Below are 12,259 nucleotides of genomic sequence, written 5' to 3'. Positions count from 1 at the left end.
TTTTCTTTTTCTTTTATAATATAGATAAAATATTTTTGGACATTTTCGTTATCTGTTTCAATCTTGTAACTTTTCCCCTGTTAATCAGTGCCGGTATTTAGCACGGTGTGGTTGTAATCTAGTCCTGGAAGTCCGGTTGCCGATTTTTGCCGTGTCCTGGAATGCTGTCTAACTAAACCTATTACTGTACATGACAAATTTCACTTAGTCTTTTCTAGCCTGGTCTCTGTCTTTCCATAATTTTGTTCTTACAAGAAAAAATGATCACATTAGAGCAATTTTGACCAGTTTCGCTGTCCAGCTGCTTATTCTCATGCTCCGATATAGTGTATGTGACACTGCAATTATTTCAGGGAACCAGACTGCAGTAATACTTGTAAAAGTCTATTATTTCTCTAGATGATTGGAGGAGGGGTAATCAATGGTAGCATTTCATGGAGTGTAACATGATTATTGCTATGCTTTTAGATTGTGGTGTTTATGCTGCATAGTTACAGGATGGATAAATGCTTTTCACTTAACTTCATGATGTAAAGAGGGCCCATCAGCTCCACTGACATGTCCAAGTAAATGCTTGAATTTCCCAAGAAATGCCATTTCTGTAGCATATTCTGCTTGAACTGTATTGTACGCATGTTACTAGACAACTTGTGAAAGGGATGTGTCCGCACACAACAAGTATTGATAGAACAGGGTCATTGTGCAGGGTCAGAACTAACTAACACTTGATTGTCAATTTATTCTTACATTTCCAGGCATAATAACAGAGGAACAGTGGACTATTCTAAGAAAAGATTTTCCAGTAGTACCGTGTTTTAAGGAATGCAATTAATTACTAAAACTGACATATGTCAGGGAAGCATACATGTCCGCTTTACAGTTAGTTTATATATGTTGAAGAGAACCAGTCATGCAAAAAAAAAAAAAAAAGGGTTAATCTGCAGGTCAATAGCGTTCTGAAGTTGCTTGGGGCCTGCACTGAGAACTCGGCTACTGGTAGGAAATTAACTTTGTTCCTCCTGGCAGCCTCAGGCTTTCAGTCATGGAGGTTCAGCCGGCGCGGCTTCATTCACTGCTCAGTGCATAGTGAGTGGCTGCTGTAACCACGATCCCGGCACTGACTGACAGCCAGCTCAGCAGTACACGAACGGCCTTCTGCACAGAAATCTCTGAGCTGTGCTGAAAGGGAACCTGTCATGAAGGGAAAATAAAAAAAATCTAAATTGTACTTATCTGCAGCCCCAGCACTAAGTCTACAGAAAAATACCATTTTTAAAATATGTGGGAATCAAACTGGAAGTGCAGCTATTGGGAGAAAATGGAGTTATATTTTCCCTGCAGCTGCTGGAGTCCAGTCACAAGGTCGGAGATATGGCTGTGATCAGTCGGCAATCACTACCGTGAGCGTGCTGTAATCACACCCCCTGATCCTCAGCTAACATTCTCTGCAGTGTGTGCAGAGCATAGTGTCTGTCAATAATCAGGGGGAGTGATTACAGGACACTCAATCTATTGGGAGCAGTTACTATTAAAGCCCCAGCTACGTAATGATTGGAAGCGAGCAGCTGCAGCAGCTTGAACGCTATCCCGATGTTCCTGTGGTCACCGCTGATCCTGCACATAACTGTTGTGAATTCTGTGGCTGAATTCACTCCTGTGGTCACAAGTGGTACTGCAGCTTCTGAGCTTCCTCCCTCAGGTGTTCTGGTGAACTCGTTAACTGCTTCATTACTTAACTCCGCCTGATGCTGCTATCCTTGCTCCTTGTCAATGTTTCAGTGTTGGATCTGAGCTTCTCCTGATTGTTCCTGTGACCTGCTGCTCTGTATAGCTAAGTGCTTTTTGCTTTTTTGTTGCTTTTTTTCTGTCCAGCTTGTCTTTTGTTTTGCTGGAAGCTCTGAGACGCAAAGGGTGTACCGCCATGCCGTTAGTTCGGCACGGTGGGTTTTTTTTTGCCCCCTTTGCGTGGTTTTGCTTTAGGGTTTTTTGTAGACTGCAAAGTTCGCTTTACTGTCCTCGCTCTGTCCTAGAATATCGGGCCCCACTTTGCTGAATCTATTTCATCCCTACGTTTTGTCTTTTCATCTTACTCACAGTCATTATATGTGGGGGGCTGCCTTTTCCTTTGGGGAATTTCTCTGGGGCAAGTCAGGCCTATTTTTCTATCTTCAGGCTAGCTAGTTTCTTAGGCTGTGCCGAGTTGCCTAGGTAGTTGTTAGGCGCAATCCACAGCCGCTTTTAGTTGTGTTTAGGATAGGATCAGGTAGATAGAGGCAGTCTACAGAGTTTCCACGTCTCAGAGCTCGTTCTTGTATTTTTGGGTATTTGTCAGATCACTGTGTGCGCTCTGATCGCTAAGCACACTGTGTTTCTGGATTGCCTTCATAACACCTGTCATTAGCAAACATAACACATAACACACGTGACTGCTACATCCAGTTACTAACCTCAGTACTGATGCTGGCATGTATGGCACCTGATCCCTAAGGCCAGTGATATGCTGAAAGGGACCGGATTTAGGACCAGTAGGGACCACCTGAGCAGCAGCACTAGGACTGTGAGCAATTTGAAAGGTGTTTTATGTTCTTTTTCTTTATTATACTATTACGTTATCGGCTGTGTGCTATGGATTTTCAGCAAATTCCCTCAAGCTCTTGAAGTCAAGTAAATTATGGGGAAGTGACTGCAAAAATAATTAAAATTCAACCACATGTTTGTGATATTCTCGTACCGAGCATTTTTTGGTAATCTTATTCCTCTAGTTACTGTAACGCAGTTTTTCATGTATATAAATCTTTATATGGTAACGTGAAGCGCGTGTAATGGATTTATTATATGTTTCATGTGGCGTACAGGATTTCCCCTATAGCTTTGTGTTTTACTTGGTAGCTGCAACCAATTGCCTTCTGGTTTATTGTTTTGCCAGTGTTCTGCATCTGGTCGGCCTTCTGCTCGCCATTTTAGAATTTGACAAGTTTTTATTTTCTTCCATCAACAGCTTGTAGCTATATATGAAGAACAAGATCCACATCATGGGGGAGATGGCACGAGCGCGAGTTCTACTGGCACGCAAAGCCCGGAAATCTTTGGCAGTGAACTTGGAACGAACAGTATATCAGCTTTCCAGCCTTACCAAGCAACAAGTGAAATTGAGGTCACCCCTTCAGTTCTGCGATCAAGTAGGTAACTCCATGTCACCAATATGAAAGACCTTTCCTAACCTGGTAGAAGAGAATTAATCGAATGTAGTTGACGCCAGCTCACCAAAGCTTTACCGTACAGATTAAATATTAGACCTAAAAGTCAGAACACCCAAAAACCTAAGTGATATAATTTTTTGCTTATTTTGATCGCTTACACAATTTTCTGAGTTACATCATCATTGCATTATATTATTCATTTGACAATGTCCTATGGCGTCCAACCACAGGTGTAACCCACTGTGTACAAAGCAAAGCATAGTCCAAAGTGGACAACCCATGCTTTAAGACGTTCGTCATATGTCGGGAAGACGTTTAGGCTAGGGCTACACGACCACTGAAAGAACTACGGTGGTCCGAAAGCTGTCTCGGCCAAAGTCCTGTGTAACCCTAGTTTAAAGAACACATAAATGAGCTGTTTGCTTTGGACTATGCTTTGCCATATAGGACGCTTCCCCCAATGGTAAGCTAATCCGTGTCCCACTGTTATAACCCCTAATGATTACGCAGTGCTTGTTAAAATTAATTCCGATCCCTCACAGCTATCGCTGGTTGACTCCCCTCCTATTCCACTCCACTTATGTTTTGCAGCTGATCATGCAGCTGCCGGGACTCGAGTGTAGTTTTCGAGCACGCCGAAGTCACTCGGCACACAAGCATGATTAGATAACACCTCATCGCTCATCACTAGTATCTAATTATACATAAACCTCTTTTTGATTATTACATATAAAGAGAACGACCAATCAATCAAACTTAATTTTGCAAAAAGGAGCCTAAATCCCTCACTGTTTAAAGAGACTGTCTCAGTACAGAATGACTGTTCACACCAAGTACGGACACCATGCACACTTAGTGGCCAAACTTGTAAATGCACCCCCACCTACTTGTCTTCCCTCTATCGCCGCCCCCTTCTATTTTGATTGACAGCTCTAACTTTATAGAGCCAGAAAAGGTCAGAGCTAGATGGAAAACAAGTAGCAGAAAGTTGTACAGAACGGTCTGGCCACGCCACAGGTACATCGAGCGCCTTTATTTGGTTTGGACAGTCATTCTGTGCCGACAGTCCCTTTAAAACTGGTGTCTGTGAAATGCCACAGCGCTTATTGATATTAGGAAGACTGTCACTATGTTCTGTTGCCTATGACTGAGGCAGCACAAACTGTTGACACGTTCCCAAACTTCTTTACCCTCTCTTGGTTGTAACATAAAATAGGAAAGTAAACGAGGATCCACGGAGATTAAAATGATCTCTTTGCTTTGCCCATGATGTCAGTTTTTCCTCCAGGTCATCCACTCTAGGTAATAAACTATGCAGGAATCAGTAAATGTATGTTGAATTAATAGATAATGGACTCTGAGATGATTGAGGGTTTGCATAAACAGCCTGAAGTGACCCGAGTACATAAAGCTCGGAGCTAGTGGGAGAGGTCACAGCGGCTAAAGAGGGGCAATTCTAACAATGTAGATTCAGTCGTTCGAAAGTGAAATTAATTACATATTTTTTTTGTAATACTTCCTTCTTTTCATTTCTGTGTCCAGGCCTTTTCTTTTAAGGACCTCTTGCTAATTTAGCAGAACACAAAAGCCTGGTAATGTGTTAGGCATTATGAGGACATTTACGTAACCAGCATAATTTAGTTTGAAAGAGCCGGGAGAAGATGCATCTGAATTGCGTAAATACACTGTGCCGTTAATTATAAGGTCGGCTTAGATGATGTAGTGTTGCAAGCAGCCCTCATTGTACATAAGACTATGATGACTGAGTTTGAAGGACTTCAATTTGGGTCCATGCTGTATCTTTTAATTGGGCATTGGAAAATTTTTTTTTTACATCTGTACATCCAGCTGGTCTCATAATGGGCTGATGAAATCCCTCCAGATCAGGCTTACTTTTTATAAAGCGCTTTTGAGATTCAGCTTTCAGAACAAACTTGGAAAAGGCATATAAAGGAATATAATAAAGTTGACATGATTTGCAAAAATCACCAGTTCAACAAGTATTTCTGTCACCAAAGTTGTGTTGATGTCTTAAGGAGGCATACAGTCATAATCGTCGTGTACCAAACTGTACAGAACCGAGGCCAAGTGGTTTTACCTTGTTTCACTTCTACAAGCTGATTGTCCAAAACAGTTTAGCAAAACTAGGGTAAATCTGTGTAAAACCACATTCATTTTGAGCAAATAAAGATTGTAGAACCTTGGTACAGCAGCCACATCAGTAGCCTCATGAATCTCTCCTTACCTACTGGTATCCTCAGCAGTTCTTCAAATTATTAGGTTTGGTGTGAAGTCAAGACACTGGGCCTACTAATCAGGTGAGAAGCCGACAAGCAGGAAGATGTTTGCAGGACTCTAGTCCACCAGCCACGTACTACCTATGTGGCCTCTGAGCCAGAGCCGTACGAAACTCTTCCTACCTACTGATATCCCCAGCAATTCTTCTGATTAGTAGGTTCGGTATAAAGTGATGACACTTGGCCTACTAATCGTGAGAGATGCTGCCAAGCAAAAAGATATTTGTAGAGCTGTAGTCCACCAGCCATGTGCTACTTATGTTGCTGCTGAACTAGAGCCTTACGAATCTCTTCCTACCTACCGTTATCCCCAGTTCTTATTCTGATTAGTAGGTCCGGTGTGACGTCATTGTTTGTGGCACGACGCAGACATGACGTTGCCCTGAGCCTACTAATCTGGAGAGATGATGACCAGCAGGAAGATGTTTGCAGGGCTCTGGTCCAGCAGCCACGTACTACATATGTGGTAACTCAACCAGGTTCCAGCAAATCTTTTTGCTCATTTCTAGTTTTTGTGTCACACGCAATCTCTGTTACGGCTGCCATATTGTTGTGTCTGTGCTTACTTGAACCAGACTCATCAAAGAAAGGCTTAGGTTGGACAGTGCACTCTGATAGCACTATAGTATTAAACATGGAGACGATGAATAACCATACTTTACCGTATTGTACCGAAATAACACTTTTATAGTTGCCTAAAGGAGAATGTTATTCTTGTACCCTACTTCAAAAATAATGGACATGTTCCTAAGTAGCTATACAATGTCTATGTAATGACCACTATACACTGCTCGCCTCTCTACACCGCCAAAAGGGCCTACTTTGGACATACAAACATCAAATCGGAACCATAGTGAATCCAAGTGCCATTCATCAGACCAAGCCATTGCTCTATCAGAGGAAGGAAAGTCAGCGAATGCAGTGCGATGCCTTGATCAATGCTCTGCTGGGAATCTTTGTCTCAGATAATGTGGATATTATTTTCACACGTACTACCTGCCTGAGCTTTTGTTCAAGACCACCTACAATCCATCATAGCATTGTCTTTCCCAGGTGGCAGCGTAGTACTTGCTCTAAAAATTATTCAGGTCTTGTTTGAGGAAAATGCCAAAGATTTTAAGGTGATGACTTGACCTCAAAATTCTCCAGATCTCACACTGATCGAGCTGCCCTTGGATGTGCTAGAAAAATAAACCCAATTCTTGAATGCCCCATCAAGCAATTTACTGAATTTAAGGGATCCGCTGCTAATGTTCTGATGGTAATTGCCACAAGTCACCTCCAGAGGTTTTGTGGAGTCCAGGTCTTGATAGGTTGAAATCATTTTGGCAGCACGAGGATGACCTACACAATATTATGACTTCTGATTCTGATATTATGACTTGTGGGCTTATAGAGAAGAAATGTATACTAGAAAAATAGTGGTGACAGGGGGCCTAAGTGCAAAGCAACTAAATATAAGTAAACCCCATTAAAACATATTTTTTTTAAATATTAGATATGCGTTAAAAATTAAGAAATGGCGCAAAATAAGTAATAAGTCAGGACTCCATGTGAATCAAAGACAGATAATAACATCACCATCACCCATCTTTCCTGATCCCTCTCACCCTGTATGCGTCTGCTATTCCTGACTTCTCCCAAATATCCCACCTCATCTAGAATTCTGTGCCCCAACACGTCCGGTTATCCACCACATTTGGATCCTTCAAACAGAACCTGAAACCAACCTCTTCAAAGAAGCTTACAGCCTGTAATGACCACACGGCCACCAAAAACACCATCTAATCCACTGCAACCCCCGACCTACTGTCTCATTCCCCAAAATCCTGTACAATGTAAGCCCGCAAGGGCAGGGTCCTCTTCCCTCTGTACCAGTCTGTCATTGTTAGTTTGTTTACTGTAAGTGATATTTGTATTTAGATGTAATTCCGTCTCATGTACACCACCATGTAATTAATGGTGTTATATAAATAATAATAATATTAATCAGGGTCCAGATCACTATGGCATAGGCAAAAAAAACCCTATAGTCTCCCCCTATTAAGCTCTTCCCGCTTTGGAGCGTGACACAAACAACAAAGGTTCGCCCAGTGTGAACTGGCATTGTGACATACAGGTCTTCTCAACTACCTTGTATCACAAATACCCAACTCAATGCAAGAAATAGGTGGAAACCATAAAAAATGCATGAAGTAATGTAGTGTTAGCCTCACATGTTGAGGTTCCTCTAAGCCTCAAGCCTGTGGTTGGCATATGGACCCAGGCCTTGGTGCAGGAAGACAAGTGGGAAGCGAGGTCTAGGCACACACAGGAATCTCAGGAGCCGCAGGAGTGGCACCTAGCATGGATGGAAGCAAGTTGCAGCACACCAAATAGAAGTCTAAAGTCTTAATCCCAGGACACAGGTGTGTGTCTAAATTGGCCTTAAATAGGTCTCGGGAGATGATATCCGCTACGGGCCACTTGAAGAACTCGACATGGAGGGCATCGGACCAAGGGGAAAGAAACGGAGCTCTGGATACCTTGAACACTTAGCTAATTGGCCTGACGAGGTTTCCCTTCCAGATCTGAGGGTTATCAGAGGGTTGTCAAGAGAAAGCTGGAAGGCGCTGGCAATGAGCCCTCTGTTGCTGCCATGGCTGCTGAATAGATGGAACTTTACATACCGTACGGGAATCCATTCAAACATGGGGAGAACAAACAAACTCCTTGCCGATGTTGCCTCAATGGGATTTTATCCCAGGACCGCAACGCTGCAAGGCTACAGTGCTAACCACTGAGCCACTCTTAGTAGAATCCTACAATTTTAGAGTTGGAAGGGACCTCCAGGGTCATCGTGTCCAACCTCCTGCTCAATGCAGGATAAACTAAACCTTCATAAAATCCTAGAATGCAGATCATTGTTTGCATGAAATATATATTTTTATTGCACCCTTTAGGTTATTATTTCTGGATAGAGAGCGAAGTTTGAAAAAGCCGTGACTTCAGTCCGATAAATCCCATGCCAATTATAATCTTTGTACATACATCAGCGAGTATTTCTCTCTTGGGGCCCCTTCGGTGTTTCTGCTTGTACCTAGCTGTTGATATGTTTCCCTGGTTGTAGGTGGGTAGTTCACAGCTGATGATTGTTATAGCAAACTGATGTTTATTCCCTGCTGAAATCGGCAACACAAGGAGCAGGTGAAAATTGACAATCCTAATGAGCAATTTGGCAGATCAAACCAGATGTCGGGCAAATAGGAGTCCAAAATTTGCTAATGCAAGTGTTTGTCTCCCTGTAGCGAATCTGAGACCTTTAAAGTAAAAATGGGGTAACGGAGTCGAGTCTTTCTTTCTTTATTATATTTTTTATGCACAGCTACTGTATACAAGCTTCTCGCTGCATGCCTTTTCATATTGCAGTTATTTATTCACATTAATTCTTTGGGGATGAAATCTGTTTAGAAACACATTTCGTACTCTTACAAAGAGAGAAACAATCTCTTCCGACAGCACAACCTGAATGAAACGTTCCCCGGATTCACAGAGCATAATGCAAATACGAAACGGCTGCCACTCTTATCACGTGCGCCGGGCTGCGGTGAATGCCTTATTTTATCTTTCAAATAGGTTCTAAGAAAATAGAGAATGTTTTGATGGTTCATTGTTTGCTGGTATATTTACCACCTATTTCTGATGTTATTCCCCTTACTTTGCTCTCTATGGTATTAGAAGTCAGTAAGGAGCCAGCGGAAAACAAAGCCGCTTCATACATACTGCTTGTAAAGTTCACAATAAAGACATCCATGCTAAAAAGTAATCATATTGGCTTAGTTATTCGCTGTGGAGGTGAATATGTTTTATGTGCCTAATATTAACATATGTTCATACGCTTAGTAAAATATTTGGGGAGAGGTCCAGTTTGTTAGCAGATATTTTAGGTACAAGTGATGTGAGAATACACTGGAAACGTAGTTTCGGAATCCAGTGTGTCCATAAGGAAAGAGCGCTCCTCACCCTTCCTTTCAATGATTGACTGCTGTGTACGCCATACAAAGTGGCCTGCTGTCAATCACTTCTGAGAGGTGCAGGCACAGCACCCCCCCATGAATACGCCAGACTCACAATTACAGTGTATTCTTGATCACTCCTATTCATGGGAAAAAAAAAACCAAAAAAAATGTGCAGGGTAAAAAGTAAAAAAAAAAAGAGTAAAAAAATAATTTTTTTTTCTATGAAGTGTAAACAGTATAAGTATATCCAACACAACAGACACAAAAAAATGTTGATAGGTGAGCCAGCAGGCAAACCCTATAACAAAGCAGCTCCAAACACCACAAAGGGGCAAAGTATACGATTATACAGTATTAAGCATACATGTTATATAGACTTTTGTGGATTACAGTGCCAGAAAATAACTCCATGAAAAGGTCAAATGAGGTACGAATGGTATAAGTAGTAGTGGAAGAGAGGTTGTAAGTGGATCCCCCACCAAATGCACGACGCATGTTTCACAAATGCTTCATCAGGGGTCTATTAGCTGAACAGCGCAAAATATATATGTAATTTTTTTTTTATTATAGTAGATTGGACTTGACTCTATTACGCTGCCCTTGAAGGATGCTCCGAATCTGTTGACAATTGTGCAAAATACTTTACGATGTCTCTAGTATATTCTATGCCTTCATCATCCCATCCTGGTAGCAGCCTATTAATTTATCTGAGCTCTCTGAATTCGAGTGTGGTACCGTAACAGGCCACCACTGTTGTACTGGATAAATTATCAAAACTTCCAACAGACACCCTCCAAAACCTTGTAGAAAGTTGTCCCAAAAGAGTGGAAACTGTTGTACCTGTAGGTGGGGACCAACTCCTTATTATCAATAGGCGTAGAATGGAAGGTCATAAAAGCTCCTGCAGGTTTAATGTGTAGGTGTCATAATAATAATCTTTATTTTTATATAGCGCTAACATATTCCTCAGTACTTTACAGTTTGCACACATTATCATCACTGTCCCCGTTGGGGCTGACAATCTAAATTCCGTAGAAGTATGTCTTTGGAATATGGGAGGAAACCGGAGTGCCCGGAGGAAACCCACACAGACACGGAGAGAACATACAAACTCTTTGCACATGTTGTCCAAGGTGGGGCTTGAACCCAGGACTCCAGCGCTGCAAGGCTGCTGTGCTATCCACTGCGCCACCGTGCTGCCCACCTAATATTTTTACGCATTATTTATATAAAAAAACAACCATTATATACCGTATATAATATTATGCTTACATGTCATGTATCCTCATTTCCTATTTTCGGTCAGATTATATCTAATCCCTCGGCATTAGAGCCATATCAGCACCTGTGTGTCTTTCTCCAAGCATCCATGCTATATTGTGTCGAGCTTTGGCAGAAAAAAAATTGGCTCTGAGCAGCGCTCACTGGTGTCAGCTACAACCAGTTGATAAAAATCTTGTTAACTGCTGAGATCTCCAGAAGGGGTTTAGTCGCTTTTGCTGGCGCCAGAATAGCTTTGTGTTTCATTGCCTGGCCTCACATTCATGATTTGCTATTAGCTTCTTCAGGGAAGGAATTCAGAGTAATGAGCCTAAATGAAAATAAGTTGCAATTATGCCATGTAAAAAAATATTCAGGTAAACCTCCATGCTGATCTGCAAAGCATTTTACTTTTAAAAGGATTATCTCATCAAAAAAATGCCCTATTTATTACATCAAGTTCTGTGTTTTCTGCATTATTTAGTTATTTTTTTAATCCCCGGCAATGTTTTTTCCCCCACAATTTATTAAAAAAGGACCGTTTCAGACTTACACATATTTCCTATCTGGAAGAGTTATCACCAGGCTCCTGATCAACAGAGGCAGGATTACATTGACAGATAACACCTTTATAAACAGCTAGAAATACAGGATCTACCAATCACAAGGAATTTCACACCTCATCCTCCCTTCAAAATCACGTTTGCGCACACTTATTAGATGCTTCGATATAGTTGATGGCATCTGAGTCAGCCTATAAATGCTAATCTACATGTGGATTTTTAGAAGGAACAAGAAGTTGGTCTGAAATATCCCCAATCCAATAGTCTGTGGATGGCCGGCCTCCTCTTTCTGCAATAGCCCCAATCCAATAGTCTGTGGATGACCAACCTCCTCTGTCTCAAATAGCCCCAGTCCAATAGTCTGTGGATGACCGAACTCCTCTGTCTGAAATAGCCCAAGTCCAATAGTCTGTGGATGACCGGCCTCCTCTGTCTGAAATAGCCCCGATCCAATAGTCTGTGGATGACCGGCCTCCTCTGTCTGCAATAGCCCCAATCCAATAGTCTGTGGATGACCGGCCTCCTCTGTCTGCAATAGCCCCAGTCCAATAGTCTGTGGATGACCGAACACCTCTGTCTGAAATAGCCCAAGTCCAATAGTCTGTGAATGACCGACCTCCTCTGTCTGAAATAGCCCCGATCCAATAGTCTGTGGATGACCGACCTCCTCTGTCTGCAATAGCCCCGATCCAATAGTCTGTGAATGACCGATTTCCTCTGTCTGAAATATCCCCGATCCAATAGTCTGTGAATGACCGACCTCCTCTGTCTGAAATAGCCCCGATCCAATAGTCTGTGGATGACCGGCCTCCTGTCTGCAATAGCCCCAGTCCAATAGTCTGTGGATGACCGACCTCCTCTGTCTGCAATAGCCCCAATCCAATAGTCTGTGGATGACCGGCCTCCTCTGTCTGAAATAGCCCGGTCCAATAGTCTGTGGA

General features: G+C 42.2%; 1 protein-coding gene across 12 annotated transcripts in view; it reads left to right on the top strand.

Annotated features, from left to right (window-relative positions):
- Positions 1-12,259, top strand: part of PARD3 (par-3 family cell polarity regulator) — a 693,206-nt gene that overhangs the window by 212,048 nt on the left and 468,899 nt on the right. For all 12 annotated transcript variants that reach the window (XM_069729684.1, XM_069729681.1, XM_069729677.1 and 9 more), the window contains exon 3: positions 2,999-3,179. In XM_069729684.1, coding sequence (XP_069585785.1) covers positions 2,999-3,179 — 181 coding nt within the window. The remainder of the gene's footprint in view (positions 1-2,998; positions 3,180-12,259) is intronic.

The sequence above is a fragment of the Ranitomeya imitator genome, chromosome 6 (genome assembly GCF_032444005.1).
Source record: "Ranitomeya imitator isolate aRanImi1 chromosome 6, aRanImi1.pri, whole genome shotgun sequence".
NCBI classification, from domain to species: domain Eukaryota; kingdom Metazoa; phylum Chordata; class Amphibia; order Anura; family Dendrobatidae; genus Ranitomeya; species Ranitomeya imitator.
The sequence above is the reverse complement of the archived record's forward strand: the minus strand, read 5'-3'. Positions and strand labels throughout refer to the sequence as shown.